This window comes from Hyla sarda, chromosome 2 (genome assembly GCF_029499605.1).
Source record: "Hyla sarda isolate aHylSar1 chromosome 2, aHylSar1.hap1, whole genome shotgun sequence".
NCBI classification, from domain to species: domain Eukaryota; kingdom Metazoa; phylum Chordata; class Amphibia; order Anura; family Hylidae; genus Hyla; species Hyla sarda.
This window is the reverse complement of record NC_079190.1, coordinates 444,493,192-444,518,263: the sequence shown is the minus strand read 5'-3', so window position 1 is coordinate 444,518,263 and position 25,072 is coordinate 444,493,192. Positions and strand designations below refer to the sequence as shown.

General features: G+C 40.9%; 1 protein-coding gene across 1 annotated transcript in view; it reads left to right on the top strand.

The window, feature by feature from the left end:
* Positions 1–25,072, top strand: part of CRYBG3 (crystallin beta-gamma domain containing 3) — a 204,293-nt gene that overhangs the window by 129,509 nt on the left and 49,712 nt on the right. Inside the window, exons 6-13 of the mRNA XM_056559317.1 lie at positions 1,697–1,812; positions 6,704–6,851; positions 12,780–12,913; positions 16,577–16,691; positions 18,126–18,161; positions 18,264–18,403; positions 20,178–20,304; positions 23,607–23,749. Of these exons, the coding sequence (XP_056415292.1) occupies positions 1,697–1,812; positions 6,704–6,851; positions 12,780–12,913; positions 16,577–16,691; positions 18,126–18,161; positions 18,264–18,403; positions 20,178–20,304; positions 23,607–23,749 (959 nt within the window). The remainder of the gene's footprint in view (positions 1–1,696; positions 1,813–6,703; positions 6,852–12,779; positions 12,914–16,576; positions 16,692–18,125; positions 18,162–18,263; positions 18,404–20,177; positions 20,305–23,606; positions 23,750–25,072) is intronic.

The following is a 25,072-nucleotide window of genomic DNA, read 5'->3' as shown; positions in this document are numbered from 1 at the left end:
TATAATATAAACAAAAATAAACATATGTGGTATCGGCACATGTGTAAGTGTCCAAACTATAAAAACATAACATTAATTAAACCACATGCTCAATGGCGTATACGTAAATAATGTTTGCATAATTTTGGTCATTTTGTATACCCTAAAAAAAACTAATAAAAAGTGATCAAAAATAAAAAGTGATCAAAAATGGCACTGATAAAAACTTCAGATCACGGTGCAAAAATTGAGCCCTTACACATCCCCATGTGTGGAAAAATAGTAGTTATAGGGTTCAAAAGATGACAATTTTAAACATACAAATTTTTGGTGCATGTAGTTCTCATTTTTTTAAGTAGTAAAATAAAATAAAAACTATAGCAATTTTGTGGTGAAATGATTTGATGTCATTACAAAGTAAAATTGGTGGCGCAAAGAAAAAAAAAACCTCATATCGGTCTGTAGGTGGAAAATTGAAAGTGTTATGATTATTAAAAGGTGAGGAGGAAAAAGAAAAGTGCGAAAATGAAAAATGGCCAGGTCCTTAAGGGGTTAAATACGGCCGATTTTTGAGTTTTTCTTTTTGCCTAATCTTTAATTTTAAGTGGGATGGGACACATATGATCTTGTTGCTGTCATTACTATTGTTGATTTGAGTTATTATGCTGTAACAGATTCTTCATATTTGTCTTATATACAGTACGCTGCTTTACTTTTTCTAGTGGGCCTTGCTTCTGCTAATGTTTTGTTTTCTTTTTCTATTTTAAAAATAAGTCATTAGATTTAATAATTTTTTTTTCTATATAAAAAAAAAAAGCCTATGATGGCAATAAAATAAAAAAAATACATTATTTTCACTTGTCTTCTGCTTTTTTAGTCCTATCTGGTTCATCCTGGTGCCTCTTTACTTTCCCTGATGATGCGCTCTCCCTGCTCTCCTGATGATGTTCTGTACACACTGTACTGTATTTTGTTATTTTATAACTATAGCGGGTTGTATTCTTTTATCCAAAAAGAAAACATTTAACTATTAAGTTCCCACTAAGCCAGATGACACTTCTTTTTTTATATTAGCCATCCAAAATCCTGGTCGAAGTATATTCATTGTAATGTAAAGTAATATCCATGGTATATTTTCTTGAAATAGAGATGGTATATTTTCTTGAAATAGAGATGTCAGAACCTATGAGAATTGTGTAAAGTCTAAAGAATGCGGAGTTTTGAATCATGAAGTACTTATAGGAAACAATTTTATAAGGTCGGAGAATAAAGCTGAATACGTGCATGAAATCGATGATGTCTTATGCTTCCTCCTCATACGAGGCCAACAATATATCATGTATGGGGGAATGCCTGGAAGACCCCTGATGGCTTATGTCCTAGGAAAGAAGAATTTTCGACTCCCGTCAGTTCCATAGAGTTTGAATGTAGCAGAAGAGCACATGCTTAACCGCCAACTCTTTCTGGCAGTGGCCTTGCGGAGAATAGTGGACAAGTGTCTCTCATTCTATTTGTTAGTGGGTGTTCTAGTGGTCAGACCCGTACAGGTTTTATCATTTATCTCACTATGCAGTGGATAGGTGATAAACTGTTCTGCCCAAAAGACCCCTTTATCAAAGGTGAAGAAACTATTTATGAAAAAAAGTATATTTTTCTTATACCTTGTATCAAAAAATGCACACGATTTGCTAATTCATAATGTGTTAACTAAATGCAGGTGATCCTTACTGACATAATAGATCTGGAGAACAAGATTGAGCTTAAGGCTGACATTTTGGATGCCACATCTTGGTCGTTTCCTAATGGAGTAAACATTCGGGTCATCAGAGGATGGTAAGAAAACACATTTTTATTAATAAAGTATCTGTTTTCATCATGCTTATGCATAGGCAACATATTATACATACAACCTGAAGGTCCAAAAATGACTGTCTTGTATAAGGCCTCAGTATACCTGCAGTATAGAAAATCACTCCAATTTAGTCAAATGGTTACTGTCAGATTAAAATACGTATTATATGTTGTACATCTTGGCAAAACATTAGCCTTTCTAATATACTTCACAAGGAAATTTTATTTCCTTTTTATAGAAATCATGGCTTTGTCCAAGCTGAAGCACAGCATGGACAAAGTCCGGTAAGTGAGGGTGGGCTAGGACTCTCCCATATGCTCTCTCCTATCTGACAGTGCTCCTCTGTCCTCTCTCCTGTCTGATAGTACTCCTATGTGCTCTCTCTTGTCTGATAGTACTCTTCCGTGCTCTCTCCTGTCCTATCAGACAGAGGAGTGCTAGCCCACTCTCACTTACTGGACTTTGTTTATGCCTGTGCTTCAGCTTAGACAAAGCCATGATTTTATAAGCCATGATGTCTATGAAAAGGAAATCAAATTTTCTTATGAAGTATATTAGCAAGGTTAATGAAATACTGTAGTGGAATATAACTTATCCTCTATACGAAGGATATGGGATATGTTATAGATCGCAATCTCCTGTATGGGGCTGCGGCAGTCCTCAGGAAGCGCTGTGCTGTTCCCCGCAGGAAGCCGCAGCAGACAGGCCCCCTCCATGTAGCTCTATGGGATTTCGGCTGCCACGTCATGTGGAGGACGGAATGCCCCCTTCCTGTGGACTGCCACGGCCCTGTACAGGAGATCACGGTGTGTCCCAGCGGTCAGACCACCTGCGATCTATAACTTAGTTATAATCCACTACAGTATTCCTTTAATGTTTTGCCAAGCTGTACAACATATAAACATTTTTTGTATCTGACAATGCCCATTTAAAAAAAAGCTTCACCTTTAACAGCATTTCCACTTTCCATATACAATTAATCTATTTAAAGGTGGCTTTACAGGTAGCATTTGAAATAACAAAACAAAAAACATGTTTTTAATTTTCTTTTACGTGCATTGTTTGGCAGCCAGATATTTTAATAGTAGGAAAGTCTATATGGTAATGTGAAACTAAAACAATGTTTTCTTTGTAGCTTTAAGTGTCATTTTGTTTAGCCTTTCTTTTGGTCTTTGGCATTTTATTTACCAGAATAGTAGATATAGCACTTTTTTTTCTTCCATTTTCCTCAGAGGCTTCTGTATGGGGGTTTGAAAATTGCTGGAAAAAGGCATTGTTAAAACTAGCAAAATCCTAAAATGCCACTAAAATCCATTCAAGAAACTCAGTGACTATTTGTAGTCTGCTCCAATAGCAACCAGAATTATTGTAAATAGGCTTTGGGCTATATACCGTATATACTCGAGTATTAGCCATTCCGAATATAAGCTGAGGCCCCTAATTTCACCCCAAAAACCTAGGAAAAGTTATTGACTTGACTATAAGCCTAGGGTGGGAAATGCATCTTCCCCCCCCATGTCATCATCCCCCCCCCCCCTGTCATCATCCAGACTCCCCATCATTAACACCCCAGTCATCCTCACCCTGTCACTATCACCCCGTCATCATCCCCCTCGTCATCATCCCCCCCTTCATCATCACTGCCTGTCAATCCCTTCGTCATCATCCAGACCCCCCTTTTGTTTTCTACTCACCTCCCCAATTGTTGCTTTCTCGGTGGGAAGGAAGGGTGAGCTGGTCACAGCCTTCCATCTTCGGCCATCTATGCTGCAAGGACCGTCCGGTGGGGAGGGTTAGTCGTTCCAGGCTGTCCATCTTCACCGGGAAGCCCTCTTTTCCGGGCCGGCCACGGACTAGTGACGTTGCCTTGACGACAACGCGCAGGGACGTCCGTGCACAGCAGACGTCCGTGACGTCCCTGCGCATGAACATCCCTGAGCGGTGGTGTCAATGCAGCGTCACTAGTTCGGGGCCGGCCCAGAGCGAAGAAGAGGGCCTCCCGGTGAAGATGGACAGCCTGGAACGACTAACCCTCCCCACCGGACGGTCCCTGAAGCTGGATGGCCTGGCCCATCCCCTCACAGCTAAGTTGGGAGCGTTTTTTTGTTCACTCGAGTATAAGAAGAGGAGAGCATTTTCAGCACGAAAAATTGTGATGAAAAACTTGGCTTATGCTAGAGTATATACGGTATGTATTTCATACAGCCTTTACAACACAGACACACACACAAAATAACTGTACTTTTCATAAACATTTTTAATCCATTATTGAGTTTGTCACACATTGGAAAGGTAACTCTATTATGGTATATTAATGTAATAATTAAGATATTTTTATAACAAATTCTATTGTGACCACTGTGGTCATATTTAGCATCATTTCTCAATTCCTGAAATGGTAAATTCAAAGCGGCAGCTGATATTGTGCCTTGTGAAACATTAAGCCTTCACCATGGGCATATATCTAGGGCAGTAAGTGGTTGTCATGTGTGAAATATTTGACATTCCCCCTTGAGATGCTTCTTACTGTACTTAGTGTATATAGCCGGGCTTTTGGGTGACCACTCCATCTTTTTCTAATACTGTTTGGAATGTGTTTATTACATGCAAGTATTCTTGGGAATTTATGACTTTGCTTTTGAGAGGAAATTGTTTATTTTCAGTTCTGGCCGTGTTTACAAACGAGAGAATAATAACCGCTTAGAAAAGAGAGAGCAACAGAGATATGTGCAAAGACAGACTGTCTGTCCATGTGTAGAAAGAAAATACAAAATAAATTCAGGTCCTTGAGCCAGTGTAAACTACTAGTGTAATCCAGGAAATGTATTGTTATGTATTGTATATTTATCTTTATACATTTATCTTTCCCCCATATTATGACTCCATACAAGGTATAAATACTGTAAATGATAGCCCCACTACGGGCTTCAAGTTGTCTTACATCCACGTTAAGATTATTTTTAATGGTTCAGGGTTAATAATAGTTATGTAATGAGTGAAAAAGGTTGGCAATGTAGCCCCTCAGGTAGAGGGGGCCAAGTTTAAGTTATACTGAGCCCCAGAAATGACTAAATTACATATGCAATAGATCTATTCGACAATCAGGAGAACTACCCAGAAATGAAGATTGAAAAAAGAAATAGCGTGAATGGTGAAATGAAGAGCTACATACTACTTAATGGACACAGGTGGCCCTCCCTAGAGCCAAGAGATTTGCTTTATGCACTTCTGGGCTTTAGCTAGTATTGGGGTACCCCTATTCTCAGTTTCATATGTCACATATGGGCAGGGAAAAGGTGAAGTCCTTCACTCGCCCACAACCGCTATCCCAGCGTATCCGCTCTCACTGACAGATCCACAACCACTAAGACGGTCCCTGCCTATCTATGTGCTGGGACTTTAGAGTGAAAAGAACAAACTACAGTAAACTCAGTGGCGCAGTGAGACAGAGATCACACAGAGCCAGGGAGTGAAGTGTTTAAAGGGGTACTCCGGTGGAAAACTTATTTTTTCTTTTTTTTTTTTTTAAATCAACTGGTGCCAGAAAGTTAAACAGATTTGTAAATTGCTTCTATAAAAAAAATCTTAATTCTTCCAGTACTTATTTGCTGCTGAATACTACAGAGGAAATTATTTTCTTTTTGGAACACCATGCTCTCTGCTGCCATCACGAGCACAATGCTCTCTGCTGACATCTCTGTCCATTTTAGGAACTGTCCAGAGCAGCAAATGTTTGCTATGGGGATTTTCTCCTACTCTGGACAGTTCTTAAAATGGACAGAGATGTCAGCAGAGAGCACTGTGCTCATAATTCAGCGGAGAGCTCTGTATTCCAAAAAGAAAATAATTTCCTCTGTAGTATTCAGCAGCTAATAAGTACCGGAAGGATTAAGATTTTTTAATAGAAGTAATTTACAAATCTGTTTAACTTAAAAAAAATAAAAAATAAAGTTGAACTTAAAACAAAAAAAAGTTTTGCACCCCTTTAAGCGCCTGTTTCTCCAATTTATATCTAGGAATAATGGGAGTCTGACCACTTAGACAAATTAATACTTTTGACGTCTCTGCGAGGCTTGACAAAGATCGAAACATTGCTGTTTTATGTATATATTATTCGAATAAATGGATGTTGGAATGCTCTTCTCTTATGTACTGTGTCTCTGCGACATGTTTTTTTGTAATGACAGGGACACTAAATAAAGAGAGTAGATCAAAATAATGACAAAATACTTTCCAAATGTGAACCCTGCCTAATACTGATCCAGTTATACCGGTGGTAAAATAAATGATTCCACCTATATATCCTCTTATCCTATTGACTAGACAGATGACTTCATTACCTGTCATTAATGGTTTACACAATGATGGCATTATTGTGGGACATGGATGGATGAAATAGTATATGGGAAATGTATGTTGTAAGTTTGCCAAGACAAGTACAAAATCCTTTGCAAAATAGGTTTGGGTCCATTTATACAAATTTATGTCAAGAAAGCTCATCGTATATTCATCTTCACACATTCATAAATCGGCATAAGCTTTCCCACAATTCTCTGGGGCATTCCTATAATTAACTTATTATTAAAGTATTCTACAAAATCCCCTTAGAATGTATGATGAGAGTGAAGATTCCTGTATGGCTAGATTATTTCCATTTCTTTTTATACTATGTGTGTATGTATATATATATATATATATATATATATATATATATATATATATATATATATATATATAGCATATGTCTTGTAGTAATGAGGTAAGAATCATTTCCAGATGGTTATAATGATACCGTAGTAAATTTACTTCCGCTGCATGTCTATGTTTCCCTGCCTGTGTTCTCCTATTACAGTATTTCTTTCTCGATCACAGCTGGATTCTATATGAAAACCCACATTTCGAAGGTCAAGCACATGTCCTTGAAGAAGGGGAAGCTGTGTTACGGCACCTTTGGGACCTTCCAGGAGCCGATGCTAAGCTGGAGAAAATCACCATAGGCTCAGTGAAGAGAGTAGTGAAGGTATGTACAGTAATAGTCTGTGGTCACGCCCCATTCATCAGGGTAAATTGACAGTATAAATGGTATGGTAGGTTATTATGTGTCATTAAGGTTTGTCAGAGCAGCAGAAGGCTATAGTTAGTAGATGTCAGATTTTTTTTCTTACTAAGTTATTCTTAAAGGAAAACTGTCAGCCTGTTCACCCACACTAGACCCACTATACACTGGGTTATAATGTGTGTGAACAGGAGTCCGACTAGGGGATCAATTACTTAAATACATTCAGTAGGTCCTGAGATATGCGCCCCAGAAGATCCTCTGCTAAATTCAGCGATTCATGAACAGGGGGCGGGGCTTCACCTGCTCAATTTACTTATTCATTGGAATATGTTGTGAAGTGGAGTCACAGACAATGAATATGTAAATTGAATGGACGGAGCCCCGTCCACTATATATTATAGTGATTTCCGTGCAGCACAGTATGTTTAGAACTTTAGGTTTCCTTGGCCGGAGACGTGATGTCACGCCATGCCCCATCCATTTATGCCACCTATAGACACGAATGGAGGGGGCGTGGTGTGATGTCATGAATGGACGTGCCGTGACATCACGTCTCCGGCCGCGGAAACCCAGCATTCTAAACATACTGTTGAATGCAGGGTGCTGCACGGAAATCGCAGGGGTCTGAGCAGTGGGACTACCGTGGTCAGACATCTTATTCCCTACCCTTTGGATAGGGGTAAGATGTTTATGGGCGGAGTACCCCTTTAATGGCAAATACCGATAACAATGGACACTATTGAATTTACTAGACTGTCAAAGGACTGGTGACTCCTTTAGAGGCTTCAGGATATTTTAATCCGTTTATCCCACAGATTTTAGCCGGATCTGTTGATATCATTCTAACCAATAGTATTGTTTTCCCCAAGTTGCGGCTGGCATTTCTTATTTTCATTCCTCATTCCTCTATCTGTCCAAGTTGAACAGACATGTTTATTGTGGGAGAGAAATCATCTAACCAGCACTTCTTTACCCCCCAGAGGAATTAACTTATAGTTTATATATTACCGTATATACTTGAGTATAAGCCGACCTGAATATAAGCCGAGGGCCCTAATTTCACCCCAAAAACCCAGGAAAAGTTATTGACTCGACTATAAGCCTAGGGTGGGAAATACATCATCCCCCATGTCATCATCTAGACCCCCGTCATTAACACCCCCGTCCTCATCACCCTGTCATCATCCAGACCCCCGTCATCATCACTCCATCATCATCCCCCCCCCCTTCATCATCACCGCCTGTCAATCCCTTCAATCATCGCCATCGGCTGTCCAGGCATGCTGGGAGTTGTAGTTTTGAAACATCTGGAGGTCCGCAGGTTGAAGACCACTGCGGCCTTCGTCATCATCCAGACCCCCCCCCCCCCCCCTTTTAGTTTTCTACTCACCTCCCCTTGGTGGGAAGAAAGGGTGAGCTGGTCTGGGCCATCTGTGCTGCAGGGATCGTCCGGTGGGGAGGGTTAGTCGTTCCGGGCTGTCCATCTTCACCGGGAGGCCCTCTTCTCCACTCCGGCCCGGACTAGTGACGTTGCCTTGACGACGAAGCACAGGGACGTTCATGCGCATGGACGTCCCTGTGCGTCGTCGTCAAGGCAACGACACTAGTCCGGGGCCGGGCCCGGAGCGTAGAAGAGGGCCTCCCGTTGAAGATGGACAGCCCGGAAAGACTAACCCTCCCCACCGGACGATCCCTGCAGCATAGATGGCCCAGACCAGCTCACCCTTCCTTCCCACCAAGGGGAGGGGAGTAGAAAACTAAAGGGGGGGTCTGGATGATGACGAAGGCCGCAGTCGATGGCTGTCCGGGCATGCTGGGAGTTGTAGTTTTGCAACATCTGGAGGTCCGCAGGTTGAAGATCACTGAAAGGGATTGACAGGCAGAGAGTTCACTCGAATATAAGCCGAGGGGGACATTTTCAGCCTTATACTCGAGTATATACGGTAAGTAATTGGCTTCACATCCATTTGTCTTCAGTATGACCTTTGTGGCTTTGTTGGATAAGCGGCCCATTATGGTGTATAAGCGGACGCCAACTGGAGGACCCTCTGAAACAGTTAGACTGTAAAGTGATCTGCATATTTACGCGGTTTGTATTTCAGGCGTACAGAAGATAACAATTGTTGTGTAGCACCACTAGATAACTTCTGTACTTTGAGCGACCTATTCACAGAACAATCAATACGATAAGGTCCAAGGCATTAAAATTTGTTTGAAAATGTAACTTTTATTGACCTTTTTCTTCATAAAATTTAAAATACAACAGCAAAACTAACAGCAATGTGTCTGCAAAACTTTTACAAGACAGTAATGCTATTTTTCCTTCCTTATGTTTGGCCAAAAAATGTATTCTAGTTTTGCTGCTGTGTTGCAATTTTTATGGAGAAGAAATTCAATAAATGTGTGGTGTTCCGGTACCGTATTGCATCCAGTACCCAGTGCAGAGGTCCCCAAAGTCAGAGTAATTGCGTTCAGGTAGGGTTCCTCAGGTGGGACAGCCCCTATTCGCCTCTCCTTAAGTCTAACTTTAATATTAATAAATGTATATATTAATAATTATAGCTATATTGTATAGGAATGTATAGTACTTACCTTGTTCAGCATCGCAGGACCTTCGGTCATGTGACCAAGTTAGTAACCTCTATGGTATGTTGCAGGACCTTAGGAGGTCCTTGGGTCACGTGTTACCCACAAATCTCTGTAATGGTGATTGACATCCGTTTGGACCAAATAGCGTTAGTCCAGTCCCTGCCCATATAAGGGAGCTGCGTCCAATTATCGCTCTCTTGGGTTGCTGCTCTCGTGGATGCCGGACTAACAGGACGGTGCTACGCAACTTTCAAAGATACGCTAGGCCTCAAAACCTATGGCCTCAGCAGAACCAAAAATCATGAGTTTTACTCTAATTCCTGCTAATGCTAGTGTGACTACTGGACCGCAACTAATTCCCCTAAATCCAGTGGAACAGCGTAATAGATCAAAAGACTCATAAAGCTAAAGTCCCAACCATTGTCAATCTCCAAAGGAAACTGTTGTTATGATAAGAGACTGTTATGTTAATGAAGTGTACAGAAAATCTTTAGTAAAGTTAACGCAGTTTACAGAAACTCACCGGTTGTGGATAATCTATTATCTACCTCAAACCTATTATCATCTACCTCCCTATCATTCCTGGGAAGGGCAGTGGTAGGAGAAGCTTTATAAAGGAGCCCACACCCTGGCATCACGAATAGCAAGGGTTAACAAGCACCCTTTGATACCCGCATAGCTACACTCCCCATACCCTATACCCCTTAGGCTATCACAAATGTTACATTTTAAAACGTACTAATTCCGGTGCCATGGACCTTCTCGTATTGTATCTGAAGCGTATATAGGTGTGTTGTGGCATGTCCCTCAGGTTCTGGTTAGTAGAGGAGAAGTGAATATCGAAATCCCAAAGCCTTGGCCACGGTATTTATATACAAAGCTGGTGCAGAGAGTTTAGTCACTGCCCTGGATGAAGTAAAACCTGGGTAAAAACCTTGGTCTGGCAGAGCTCCAAAAAAGACAATGAAATAATACCCTTCCTTCCTAAAACATACCTTTTAGGCTTAGAACATTAATATAAGTTGGTATGCACTGACTAGTACTTTGTGTTCTTTGTATCACTCGGATATGGTATCATGATAAATGTAACTTCAAATAAAACATTATCTACATTATGTCTCCCTGAGGGACTATAGTGACATAGCATTAGTGCCCGGGCCATCAGATACTCCAAGGACGCATTGAGCTGATGGCAGTGCTATAATAGAGGTTAATATAGAGCCACATGTAGGTTATGGATGAGTTTCCTCTGAATAATATTCTGCCTTGAGCTTGTCTTCCAGTTGTGTGAACTCCACTTTGATCTACACGCTTTCTCCCTGCGTTAGATCCACAGTTCAGGCATTTGCCTTTAGACATTATAGCAAATATGTTATAAAAAAAAAAAAAAAACTGAAACTGAATTAAAATACAGGAACAGTATGGAGGATTTTCAACTAAGGGAAAGGGGGTGGGGGTGGGGGGGGGGGGGGGGAGAACTGTTACACAGGGCATCTAAAACCTATTGGGCCACCAGAGAGCAGGACCCCCCAACACAAGTTAGGATTGGACTGGATGACCTTCAGCTCTGCCATCAGCCATTAGAGATCAGCCATCCAGAACGAGGTCCAGTCAGATGATCTTGCTATCTGTAATAGGATGTGTATGGGGGGATGCCCAGTGTATGCTACAGAATGTAAAGACAATTATTAGTATTCTCTAATGTTAGACTACAGGACTCCAATAGGTAAAGTGTTATCTTATCACTAATGTAGAGAAAACTTTACCTGTTGGACATATGGAATGAGTTATTTGGGTGTCTTATGGATCTGCACAACACGTCTTCACCATACAAGCATGCACAAGAGCCTTAAGGGTTATTGCACACTGGCTTGGGGTCTACTGTATATTACAGATAGATATATATATATATATATATATATATATATATATATATATCTATTACATCTCATGTACAGAGTTGTAAAGCCTTTATGCACTGCAGAACAGGTCATGTCGGACGCCATCTTCCCTAGATGAGGTGCTTTTGGATGAAAATATCTCTCTATATACTGAACCAAAAGAAACATGCCTTCATTTTATTTTTGTGCTGGATCTGTATGGAATTAGGCTGAAAATAAATGTCAGAAGAAGTTATAGGCCTATGGAGATGCAATAGAGAGACCATGCACCTCTATAAAAGCGCTACTATGGCTTAGAAACGAAATAAAAACCCTGTAATAATTGTCACTTACAAATTTTACCTACAACCTCTTGAATTTCCAGTTAAAGATGGTCCAGCCTTAGACCTTATTTTCTTTAGTAGTGACACCAGCCCCTCGGCCGCTGGTCCTTGTAACGTACTGTATCTTAATTTCTAATAAATTTTTTTTATAAATCGGGTGATTTTTCCTTGCCTATAGTGCAGACAATACATTTTAATAGATGGTTAAAATGAGTAAAACCAAGGCCTAAAGACAAAGGTCAATCCTCTATCTGGCTTGGATGTGATGATCCACAGTACGTGAACACCTATCCTCTGGTATAATTCACTTTGTGGCCTAGTCCTAGCAACCGGATAAACACATATAAATGCAAATGAGCCCCATTCATTAATATGCTCCTCTCTTGCTTATGAGTTTGGTTGTCAGGTTGTCAAGGTTACCACTGAGGTAAATTCCTCCCGGTCAGTGTGCTGGTTGCTCTCCTCTGAGGTTTACCTCAATGTCACCCTGTGAATGTGCGCAATTTATCATCACAATCAGAGGTGTAGCGCTTGGAAGTGAGTAGAATACTCTTGTGGTATACCTTAATAGTTCTTTCACATTAACCTGCTTCACGCGGAGCTCTCCAGTCTCTCGGCGGACAGAAAACGCTTTTATTAATGATTCATGTTCTCACCCAACATTCTCCATATTGTCATGTAGTATAATTATTCCCGTACTTTACGTCATTTCTTCATAGATTGTGCTTTCTTCAATGTGTAATGTACCATGGTGTCTATTAGAGATGAGCGAACTTACAGTAAATTCGATTCGTCACGAACTTCTCGGCTCGGCAGTTGATGATTTATCCTGCATAAATTAGTTCAGCTTTCAGGTGCTCCGGTGGGCTGGAAAAGGTGGATACAGTCCTAGGAAAGAGTCTCCTAGGACTGTATCCACCTTTTCCAGCCCATCGGAGCACCTGAAAGCTGAACTAAATTACGCAGGAAAATTCATCAACTGCCGAGCTGAGAAGTTTGTGACAAATCGAATTTACTGTAAGTTCGCTCAGCTCTAGTGTCTATATATAACAAAGGCCTCTGTTTCTTTTCTATAGGATTATCTTCCGGAGGTTGTTATATCCTCCCTGCAGGATGTGTCTGACTCTCCTATATACATACGTACAGAAGTGCCCTCATTGGAAAATTTAGTTGGCAAACACCCCCGTTCCATTGCAGTTAATTCAGGAGTGTAAGTGCTTCTACATCCAATCTTTATTATCCATAATTAATGTAGTTACTAGATATTACGTAGTATTCTATGGGAAATATATCTGGTCACCACATTTGCAGTGTCCTCATGGAGCCTAGTAACCTAAAGAGGCTCTACTGTCTATTGACAGTTTAGATTGTGCTGTTCCTCTGTTATTCCTCCTGAAAATATAAGAATAAATTACGAGCTAGGTGATACCATTTCCCTTGTCATTAGGGGATGTCACTTTATAGCAGTGGTCTTCAAACTGTGGCCCTCCAGATGTGCAAAACTACAATTCCCAGCATGCCCGGACAGCCGTTGGCTGCCCGGGTATGCTGGGAGTTGTAGTTTTGCAACATCTGGAGGGCCACAGTTTGAAGACCGCTGCTTTATAGTCTCACAATGTCCAGTCAATGCTGATGGGTTCAGTATGTGTAGAGACACAGCCTGCAAGTGGAATGGGAACATCCAGTTTAAAGGGGTACTCCGGTGAAAACCTTTTTTCTTTTAAATCAACTGGTGGCAGAAAGTTAAACATATTTGTAAATTACTTCTATTAAAAAATCTTAATCCTTCCAGTACTTATTAGCTGCTGAATTCTACAGAGGAAATTCCTTTCTTTTTGGAACACTGATGACATCATGAACACAGTGCTCTCTGCTGACATCTCTGTCCATTTTAGCAACCATGCACAGCAGATGTATGCTAAGGGCAGCTTGGTGGCTTAGTGGTTAGCACTGCTGCCTTGCAGTGCTGGGGACTTGGGTTCAAATCCCACTAAGGACAACAATAAATAAAGCATTATTATCATTATTATTATTATAATGTCAGCAGAGAGAACTGTGGTCGTGATGTCATCAGAGAGCATTCCAAAAAGAAAATAATTTCCTCTGTAGTATTCAGCAGCTAATAAGTACAGGAAGGATTAAGATTTTTTAATAGAAGTAATTTACAAATATGTTTAACTTTCTGCCACCAGTTGATTTAAAAGAAAAAAGATTTTCACCGGAGTACCCCTTTAAGTTTATTCATACATTTCCAGACAGACAACTATACATTTCTCCTGTAGCAGCCTCTATATATAGTGATTTATATAAACCCCTGTTCTTCTGGGTCTGCAATAGTGACCTCCTTCTTGTCCTAAGCGGGGACCCACTTCCCATAAGATGTCTATATACTTTTAGAGGACATTAGGGTATGGGATGTCTACATGAAAAAAAAAACCATTAGCGTTTTGATGCGCAGGATTTGATGCTGCAGATTTGAAGTTGTGTTCAGTCAGTTAGTTTACGCAGAAAATTGCAGCATAAAATTGGCAGCTTCAAATCCTGCACATCAAATATGCGCAGGATACTGTACATGTGAATGCACCATGTGAATAGACCCTTAGGATGTATTCACAGGTACAATAACCTGCGCAGATTTGATGTAAAGGACTTGAAGTTGCAGATTTGAAGCTGTGTTCAGTCAATTAGTTTACACTGGAATCAGCAGCATAAAATCTGCAGCTTCAAATCCTGCACATCAAATATGCACAGGATACTTTACATGTGAATAAAGCCTTAGGGTAGCGTCACACACAGTGCATCTTCAGCGTATTTGCCACTGCGGATGTGCTGCCGGCAGCCACAGAGTGACTGTGGAGTGGGAGTAGCTCTGTGTGTCTGCCCGCAGTGGTGGATTTTCCATTGGCAGTCACGAGCTGACACACAGATCTACCCAGCCGCAGCAAGGAGCTCACTCTGCAGTCACTCTGGCTACCGGCAGCGCATCCACAGTTTCAAAGACGCTGCGGATACGCTGTGTGTGACTCTACCCTTAATATACATAAAATTACTAATGAATCACCTGTCATGATAAATAAGGCTAGTTGGCCACCCTGAAGCGAGCACATTGACACCTCTTAGAGCATGAAGGGCTGTAAAATCCAGATAACCAGAAGGACCTGTCTTACGCTGAATGCAGTTCATCTGCCAACATTACCGCACCTATCATCCCGATTTTATAGCTTTAATAATTTTATAAAGTGCTATAAAACCACTGACATTGGATGAAGCCCATCAATCCCTCTCTCCGCACACCTTAGTAAGTATCCTTCCACCATAGGGAGTAACCTTTTCACCTTATAGGGAGTAGCCATATTTATTGCCTTTATTGCACTTTGTCTATTTTTACTTTAATTGTATATGTAAAAAGAAAACAATATAGGTTTATATAGAACTGTAAGGTGTGTACTTATAATATTTAAAGAAAAAAAGTATATGCAAAACAGCACTCAGAGCACCTTTTCATGGAGTCATGGGACATGATGTGGAATGTATGCCAAGCCAGAATTCCCTCCAGAAAGAAACCAATCTGCAGACAGCTGTTCTGGGGTTATTGCTAGAGATGAGCGAACTTACAGTAAATTCGATTCGTCACGAACTTCTCGGCTCGGCAGTTGATGACTTATCCTGCATAAATTAGTTCAGCCTTCAGGTGCTCCGGTGGGCTGGAAAAGGTGGATACAGTCCTAGGAAAGAGTCTCCTAGGACTGTATCCACCTTTTCCAGCCCATCGGAGCACCTGAAAGCTGAACTAATTTATGCAGGAAAAGTCATCAACTGCCGAGCCGAGAAGTTCGTGACGAATCGAATTTACTGTAAGTTCCCTCATCTCTAGTTATTGCCCCTCAGTAGAGAGCAGGGTGCTGGCTGAATTGTGGTCTGTGGTTGTGGGTCCATAGGGGCAATGTTTCTCCTTGAGTAGAATATCATAAAGATGTGTGGGGACTTATAGGCCATTAAAGGGGTACTCCGGTGAAAAACTTTTTTTTTTTTTAATCAACTGGTGCCAGAAAGTTAAACAGATTTGTAAATTACTTCTATAAAAAAATCGTAATCCTTCCTGTACTTATTAGCTGCTGAATACTACAGTGGAAATTATTTTCCGTTTGAAACACAGAGCTCTCTGCTGACATCACGAGCACAGTGCTCTCTGCTGACATCTCTGTCCATTTTAAGAACTGCTCAGAGTAAAAGGAAATCCCCATAGCAAACATATGCTGTTCTGGGCAGTTCCTAAAATGGACAGAGATGTCAGCAGAGAGCACTGTGCTCGTGATGTCAGCAGACAGCTCTGTGTTTCAAAAAGAAAAGAATTTCCGCTGTAGTATTCAGCAGCTAATAAGTACAGGAAGGATTAAGATTTTTTTAATAGAAGTAATTTACAAATCTGTTTAACTTTCTGGCACCAGTTGATTTAAAAAATTAAAAAAAAGTTTTTCACCGGAGAACCCCTTTAATGCTGCACTGGGAATTCTGGGGAGATGTAAGGATATGTAAAGCTGCTCTCACGCCACCTTTTTCAGGTAGCTTTCCCTTAAGGGGGTACTCCATTGGCCACTGAAAGTTAATATTCCGAACGCTGTTTTCACGCTGCGGCGGTCAGCCACACCCCTCGTGACATCACGACCATGTCCCCTCAATGCAAGTCTATGGGAGGGCCTTCATGCCCCTCCCATATACTTGCATTGAGGGGGCGTGGTCATTATGTCACGAGGGGTGTGGCTGACCCCCGCAGCGTGAAAACAGCATTCCGAATATTAACTTTCAGTGGCCAGTGGAGTACCCCCTTTAAAGTCACTGTTGTAAGATTTAAGTATACGTCTTCTCTCTACAGATGGCTGGCATACACAGAACTTCAATATAGTGGAACAGTCACCGTGTTGGAAGAAGGCTGCGAGCTGCCCCTCATTCAGGACAGTGGCTTAAAATCTATGCGGCCCTTAAAAATGGTGAAACTTCATTTCTCTCCTATTTGGTTCTACTGGGGAAAATCATATGGACTGTCTTGGTGCAGAATTTCCATTTTATGACCAGCAGATAAGCAGAGTTTATGGTATTTGGCAGCTGTTTATCATTCTTTGGGAATACACATGGTTGCTTCACCACTGAATGTCTTCTAGCTAGCAGTAACGGAGGGCAACTGCCCCTTTTGCCCTCCCTATAATCCTATTATGTCATCTGCTCTTTTATTCCATACTGTAACAATGCATACAAATGAAGAAACTTTGCTAACAGTTCTTCAATAAAATATTTAGGGTCCATTCACGTTGAGGAAATTCAGCAAGGATCTGCATGGAGCAGAAATGATCGGGATTTGGGGCATATGCCAGCAGTAATGTGCTTCAGATGTAAGCGCTGTCCTGTGGACGGATGAGACTTCTCTGGCAGATTTTGCTGGAAGATTGCAGGAGAAATCCAGCCGAAAATAACTTATCCCGTATCCCTGGAACAGAACCCCGGTACACAGCACACGCTCCATTCATTTCTATGGGCGCTCTTATAGAAATGAATGGAGCGCGTACCGTTTACAGCATGCGCTCCCCACTGAGAGCTGGGGTCCTGTTCCAAGGGGGAGTCCCAGCGGTCAGATTCCCTGCTATCAGCTACTTTTCCCCTATCTTGTAAATAGAGGATAGGGTAGTTTGGCTGGAGTTCTCCTTTAAATGCCTCTGCAGCAAAACTTCCGTTGTGAACAAAGCAGCAGAACTCCTATTGAAATCAACAGGAAGCGTCTGCAAGCGGATATTCTGCGCGGAATCTCCATAGTGTGAACAAGGCCTTACTGTTTTCTACATACAGCTCCTTTGCTGACCTATGTGTCTCCATACTAACAAGCAAAAAAATAAAGAAAAAAAAACTACTGCTTCTATGCAGGGTTAATAGATTGTACACACAGATGTAAAAAAAAGCATTTACTTAAGTATCCCTTTAAAGAACACGTTCAGCTCTGCTACATCTACGGTTTTATTTCGAATTAGGGCTAATGGACAGTGTTCTTCGGCAGAGCTCCGGATTGATTCTTTCCTATTATGCATTGAGTAAAGTCTAAAATAACAATTCTCTAGGAATTAGTTACATCACTAAAACGTGGAAAGGCGGTGAGGTCATCGATCCCTCGCCATTATCGGATTAGCGCATTAAAACGACTGCCTCAGTTAATGTCTTGTGATTTCTGGTGTAGCAGAACCTGCTTCTAGACCGTATGATTGGATTCTGAGCAGTTGGGATGTTGAGAGTTGTAGTCCGTATGGCTGGGCGACCCTATACTTTCCCCCCGGGGCACTCCTGGCTTGCAGTGGCAGCACTTTGTTACTTTATTATCTGAAGTCTAATTGTGTGGAAGGAACAAATGTCGAGTTAATTTTTTTTTCCATTTGTTTCAGGGAGGATTAAAAGTACAGCTGCCCAGTGATCCGAAGGTAAGTGATACCATTGCCATAGTTACTACTTGGAATTTCTTATTTCCGCAGTGCGTCTCATTGTACACCGAAAATCTGCTTAAATAATCGTCTCCTTTACAGATAATTCTATACGAGAAACCGCACTTCCAGGGGTGGTCAGGAGAGATTACAGAGCACGTCAGCAGCCTGCGGACCCTCGCCTGTGATGGGGATAACAGCGGGGGTCGTGATATTGGCTCCATACAAGTCACTGGTGGAATGTAAGATCTCAGGCTTCAAGACGTAGCAGGTCTAGTTTTGATAATATAAGCCATTGGTCTCCAAAGGATGGACCTGCTGGGATGGGGGATAGTAATTTATCCCTTATCCTGTGGATAGGGGTTAAAGGGGTACTCCGGTGCTAAGACATCGCGGGGGTCCCGCCGCTGGGGACCCATTAGAATCAGCACCCGGAGCGTGCTCGCTCTGGGTCTGATTACTGGCGATCACAGGGACGGAGCATAGTGATGTCACGGCTCCGCCCCGTGTGAGGTCCCGCTCCGCCCCCTCAATGCAAGCCTATGGAGGGGGCGTGACAGCTGTCACGCCCCCTCCAATAGGCTTACATTGAGGGGGCGGATCATGACTTCACATGGGGGAAGATCACGGCGGTCCCCACCGGCGGGACTCCCGTGATCAGGCATCTTGTCCCCTATAATTTGGATAGGGGATAAGATGTCTTAGCGCCGGAGTGCCCCTTTAAGTTACCTTTTATTGCATAACCCTTTTAAATTATCGCCAAAAGTGCACTTTTTAAATCAAAGGTTTGGCCAATGAAGTCTATGGAAACGTTGGTATATGCATTGTGAAGTTTTATGGTTACAGTGCATCACAGACAGGTTATCCTAGTCCTACAGCGCCATCTGTTTTATTCTGACAAAGCTACATCTATGTGTTTCATTACCGTAACTGGGTCCTGTGATCACCACTCAGACTCACAGAAAAACACAACGTTTGAGGGGTGCCCCGATGGAAAACAAATGTTTTCAACTGGTACCAGAAAGTTAAACAGATTTGTAAATGACTTCTGTTTAAAAATCTTAACCCTTCCAATATCAGCTGCTGTATACTCCAGAGGAAGTTGTGTAGTTCTTTCCATTCTGACCACAGTGCTCTCTCTTGACACCTTGACAACCAGGTTGCCTCCAGCTGTTGCAAAACTACAATTACCAGCAACTACCGAGCATGCTGGTAGTTGTAGTTTTTCAATAGTTGGGAGCACTCTGTTTGAGAAACAATGCTTTTTACATTACAGCTGATCGCTGATCGCTGGATATCCTGGCAGGGGGCCTTTTTGAGTTCAGCCCATTTTTAAGGAGTTCTTAGTAGGAATTGTTCAAAGTGGAGAAACCCTTTAAGTACTATTAGTTAAACGAAGTCATGGCTTATGGTTTTAAAGGACAACTGCAACATTATTACACTTATCCCCTATCTACAGAATAGGGGATAAGTGTTTGATTGCGGGGGTCCGACCACTGGGACCCCCCATGATCTCCTGGACGGGGCTCCTGCATTAGCGCTCAGTGAGAGTGCTAATCCGTGTAGCGTTGACCTAGAGAGGTCGACGGTTACACCCTCTCCCCATACAGTTCTATGGGAGAGGCAGGGAAGCACAAACTACATGGAGGAGGCATGTCGGCCGCGGCGTCATGCTGTGGGCGGCATGCCTCCTGCACGGAAGAGCCGTGGCAGAGCTGTGGCCCTGTGCAGGAGATCGCTGGGGGTCCCAGCATTCGGGCCCCCTGCGATCAAACAAGTATCCCCTATCCTGCTGATAGGGGATAAGTGGTTTTCGGCCATAGATGGCCTTTAAGGTTTTCTTTCAGGTGCACCTGTATATGTGTGTATATGTGTGTGTATACAAATATATATATATATATATATATATATATATATATATATATATCTATATGCATTTTTTTTTGTCATTATTATTATTTATTTTTTAACATATTTATTTATATTTTAATTTCTATAATTTTCTCTGATTTCCAGATGGGTTGGGTATGAAAATGAGAGATATAAAGGACATCAGTATCTCCTAGAAGAGGGGGATTATGAAGACTGGCATGCTTGGGGTGGATATAACAATATCTTTCAGTCAATACGATATCTCCAGGCGGTAAGTAATCTAATGTAAAGATTATGTGCGCTTGTGTTTTATACTAGGCCACTGTTACCCATTCCATCTGGTAGTACATTGATATGATAAACCTATACAAATGGACATATGTCATACATGAGTATATATCTTACTGCAGTAAAATAATATGAAGTATGGACTTACTGTAGTTGTTGGGCCATGTCTATCTAAACATTTAAAGGGGTTATCCAGGAAAAAAAAAAAAAATTTATATATATGAACTGGCTCCAGAAATTTAAACAGATTTGTAAATTACTTCTATTAAAAAATCTTAATCCTTTCAGTACTTATGAGCTGATGAAGTTGAGTTGTTCTTTTCTGTCTAAGTGCTCTCTGATGACACGTGTCTCGGGAACCGCCCAGTTTAGAAGCAAATCCCCATAGCAAACCTCTTCTACTCTGTGCAGTTCCCCAGACAAGCAGAGATGTCAGCAGAGAGCACTGTTGCCAGACAGGAAACATCAACTCGTCTTCAGCAGCTAACAGCTGTCCGGGCATGCTGGGAGTTGTAGTTTCGCAACATTTGAAGAGCTACAGTTTGGAGTCAACAGCCTTATGCCATGAAAAGCCTGTACATTGTACAGAGATCATCTACGGAAGGTAAAAATGTATTAGGTGAAGTTGTAATATGTAATTTAAGGGGTGTTCCAGGGAAGAAAACTTTTAAATGGTCGGGGTGTCTATTAAAAAAAAAAAAAAGAAAAGCAGCATACTTACCTGCCTAATCCCTGATCTATCATGTTGTAAACCAGTCACCAGGAGCAGTCAAGGACCCGGGCAACATCACAGAGACATACACTGAGGTTTAGTTTCTGCCTGATTCCTTATGAATCTGAAAAAATGTGTCCCATTGCTTGTTATAGGTACAGAAGTGTTCTACCCTAGAAATATTGTTAATAATTCTATATACAATCCCTCCCCCCCAATGTAGTCTGTATGTGAACATATAGTGGCACCATTCTGGGGAGAACAGCTTCAGCTCATCTGTTCTAGAGCATGGAACTTCTTATACCTCCATAAGTTAGTCTTTAGGATAAGAACTCCATGTTTATTGTAGCCAAAATTCAGTAAAAAGCAAAAATCCTGCAGTGAATAAAAAAGGATAAAGATAAAGTTCTAAACTAACACCATATAGGGAAGCCCTTCCATTTCTGGGTCAAGTTTTATAAGTACTATACCAAACCTTGAGTCTTTTAGAGAGACTGAGTCTCTCCGGGATCACCGGATATAAACCCCCTCATCTTTGAACCTCCCTTTTAGTGTATATGGTAAAACATCACATTTAATTGTGGTAGGCCACAGGGGTGCGATGTGAGGTGTATGGGGCAGATGTTGTAGCCCAGGGGCAGATGGTGTTAACCCCTAAATGTTTGTGATGCCAGGGCGTGGTTTTACCAAGAATCACCCGAACTGTAGCACAGCTAGTCCTAGTTAGGCAGGGCAAATAAAGTCCAAGGCCAGGTCTGGGTTAACGGTAGCTTTACTGAGGTAGACAGATGGCTAGGCCAGGATCCCAGAGAGGTGACCAGTAACACGGAGGGGACCTTGCAGGTTTCTGGGACTTGCAGTGACTTTGACAGACTTTAGGACAGCCACGTTGCCTATAATATACTTGACTGAAGATAGTGACAGCAGACAGAGATGACTTGACTTACTGGCTTGTGGCTGTAATTTAGGCTTGAGGCCTCCAGATGTACCGGACACTGGCCCTGAGACGTCTGGATTGGACTTTACCTCAGGATCTAAGAGAGAGATTGTAGTACCTCCCCCTCTTATAAAGGGGGGCTGAGCAAGGAGCCCATAGGCTAGCTGCGGGTCATCTGGTCACCTAGTGCTCTCTGGGTAACAAAATATGTGACTTTAACATGTGACAACCATTATCATGTGATCAATAACCATGGGACCATGGCAAAGGTCCTTTACACATAATATACAATGATACAGTTTATAGAGGTACAGTGCAGGTGAGCCCTGGGGACGTGCAGGGACTCAAGCTGATAGGACTGTGAGATCACGTACTGGGACATCACATATTGATATGCAAAAAAGTTGGTTCCACAAATAGTTAAAACCACAGATCACAGTCCACCGATCACTAACTTGCTCTCTGTCGAGAGTCTTGATAATAGGCTCTAAGAAATGGACTGGGATACTGATTATTCCAATATGCATTTGCCTCTACACCCCTGATGACATGGCTTGTGCCACGAAACATGTAGGGGAGGCAAAAGGTTCATATTTTAATCCTCAGTATCCCAGTCCATTTCTTAGCCTATTATCAAGACTCTCGACTGATAGCAAGTTACAGTGATCGGTGGCTTGTGATCTGTGATTTTAACTATTTGTGGAATCAATTTTAATGCATATCAATAAATGTGATGTTTTACAATATACACTAGTAGGGCGGTTCAAAGATAAAGGGTTTTTCACCCCATGATCCCGGAAAGAGTCAGTCTCTCTGTGAGATTCAGGGTTTGGTATAGAAGTTAATTTACCCCAATCCTACCCTGCGGCGCGGCTGTGTTCATTTAAGTTATAATGGACATCTTAATGGAACAAGTAACTGTTTACTACAGGTCCTCAAAGTCACCATACAGACAGGTCACTAACACGGTTTCATTATAAAGTTCAACAATTCAGAATGTTAAAACTAAAATGTCATCTATTACTGCGGTGTTGCTCATTTAGTTACATTTTAACTCTGGTAGGTGAACTTGAGATAAGAGGTGCCCGCTGGCATGATTGATATATGCCTGTGCATTCCACTTGGATTAATCAGTGATGCCATTTAGGAACTACACATGACTGGCAGCCTGCTTTATTTTCCAACTCCACCTGGTTTACAAATAGGAAAACCACAGCTAAGTGCATGAAGCACGATGCTAGGAAATGATGCTGCACACAGGCAGGGAAAGGCTGGCATAGGACCGGGCACAATGTGTTATATTACTTTGCATTATTCGATTTACCTACTTGTGCAGGTAGTGTGGTTGGTCCACTACAGTGTAAGAGAAGACTCAGTTTGACATTGCAGAAGTTTGAATATTTTTAAAATCTATATCGTCTACCCTAAAATTGGCTGCAAAATCATATGCATGATACCCTGCTAGGCCTCAAAAAACACCACAAGGCTCCCTCAGTGGTGCACCCCCCGACATACCCCAGGATTATACTCACTCCATGATATGTTTTACAGATAGACCTGTCACCATTTGTATCAATGTACAGATACATGTCACTGTATACATGCTGATACCCTCATTTATTATTCTGTACTACAGGACTTTTTAGAATCATCTGTCACCTTGTACGAAACCGAGGACGAAGATGGCAAACAACTAAATCTTTTCAATCAAGCAATTCCTGATCTGGAACTGGTGGGATACAGCCAAAGAATGCAGGGTATCCATGTGAAAAAGGGAGTGTGAGTAGATCGTCTGCCACCAGCTGGTATACAGATTTAGTAAAGAAGGGAATATAGATAGATAGATATGAGATTAGATTGATATGAGATTAGATCGATGGATAGATAGAGATAGATATGAGATTATATAGATATGAGATAGATAGATAGATAGATATGAGATAGATAGGAGATAGATAGATATGAGATAGATAGATAGATATGAGATAGATAGATAGATATGAGATAGATAGATAGATATGAGATAGATATGAGATAGATAGATAGATATGAGATAGATAGATAGATAGATATGAGATAGATAGATAGATATGAGATAGATATGAGATATGAGATAGATATGAGATAGATAGATATGAGATAGATAGATATGAGATAGATAGATAGATATGAGATAGATAGATATGAGATAGATAGATAAGTAGATATATATGAGATAGATAGATAAGTAGATAGATATGAGATAGATAGATAGATATGAGATAGATAGATAGATATGAGATAAAAGATAGATAGATATGAGATAAAAGATAGCTAGATATGAGATAGATAGATAGATATGAGATAAAAGATAGATAGATATGAGATTAGATAGATATGAGATAGATATGAGATAGATAGATAGATATGAGAGAGATAGATAGATATGAGAGATAGAGATAGATAGATATGAGATATGAGATAGATAGATATTAGATAGATATGAGATAGATATGAGATAGATGGATATGAGATAGATGGATATGAGATAGATAGATATGAGATAGATAGATATGAGATAGATAGATATGAGATAGATAGATATGAGATAGATAGATAGATAGATATGAGATAGATAGGAGATAGATAGATATGAGATAAATAGATAGATATGAGATAGATAGATAGATATGAGATAGATAGATAGATATGAGATAGATAGATAGATAGATATGAGATAGATAGATAGATAGATATGAGATAGATAGGAGATAGATAGATAGATATGAGATAGATAGATATGAGATAGATAGATATGAGATAGATAGATAGATATGAGATAGATAGATAGATATGAGATAGATAGATAGATATGAGATAGATAGATAGATAGATATGAGATAGATAGATAGATATGAGATAGATAGATAGATAGATATGAGATAGATAGATAGATAGATATGAGATAGATAAGTATATAGATATGAGATAGATAGATAAGTATATAGATATGAGATAAAAGATAGATAGATATGAGATAAAAGATAGATAGATATGAGATTAGATAGATAGATATGAGACTAGATAGATAGATACATATGAGATTAGATAGATAGGTAGATT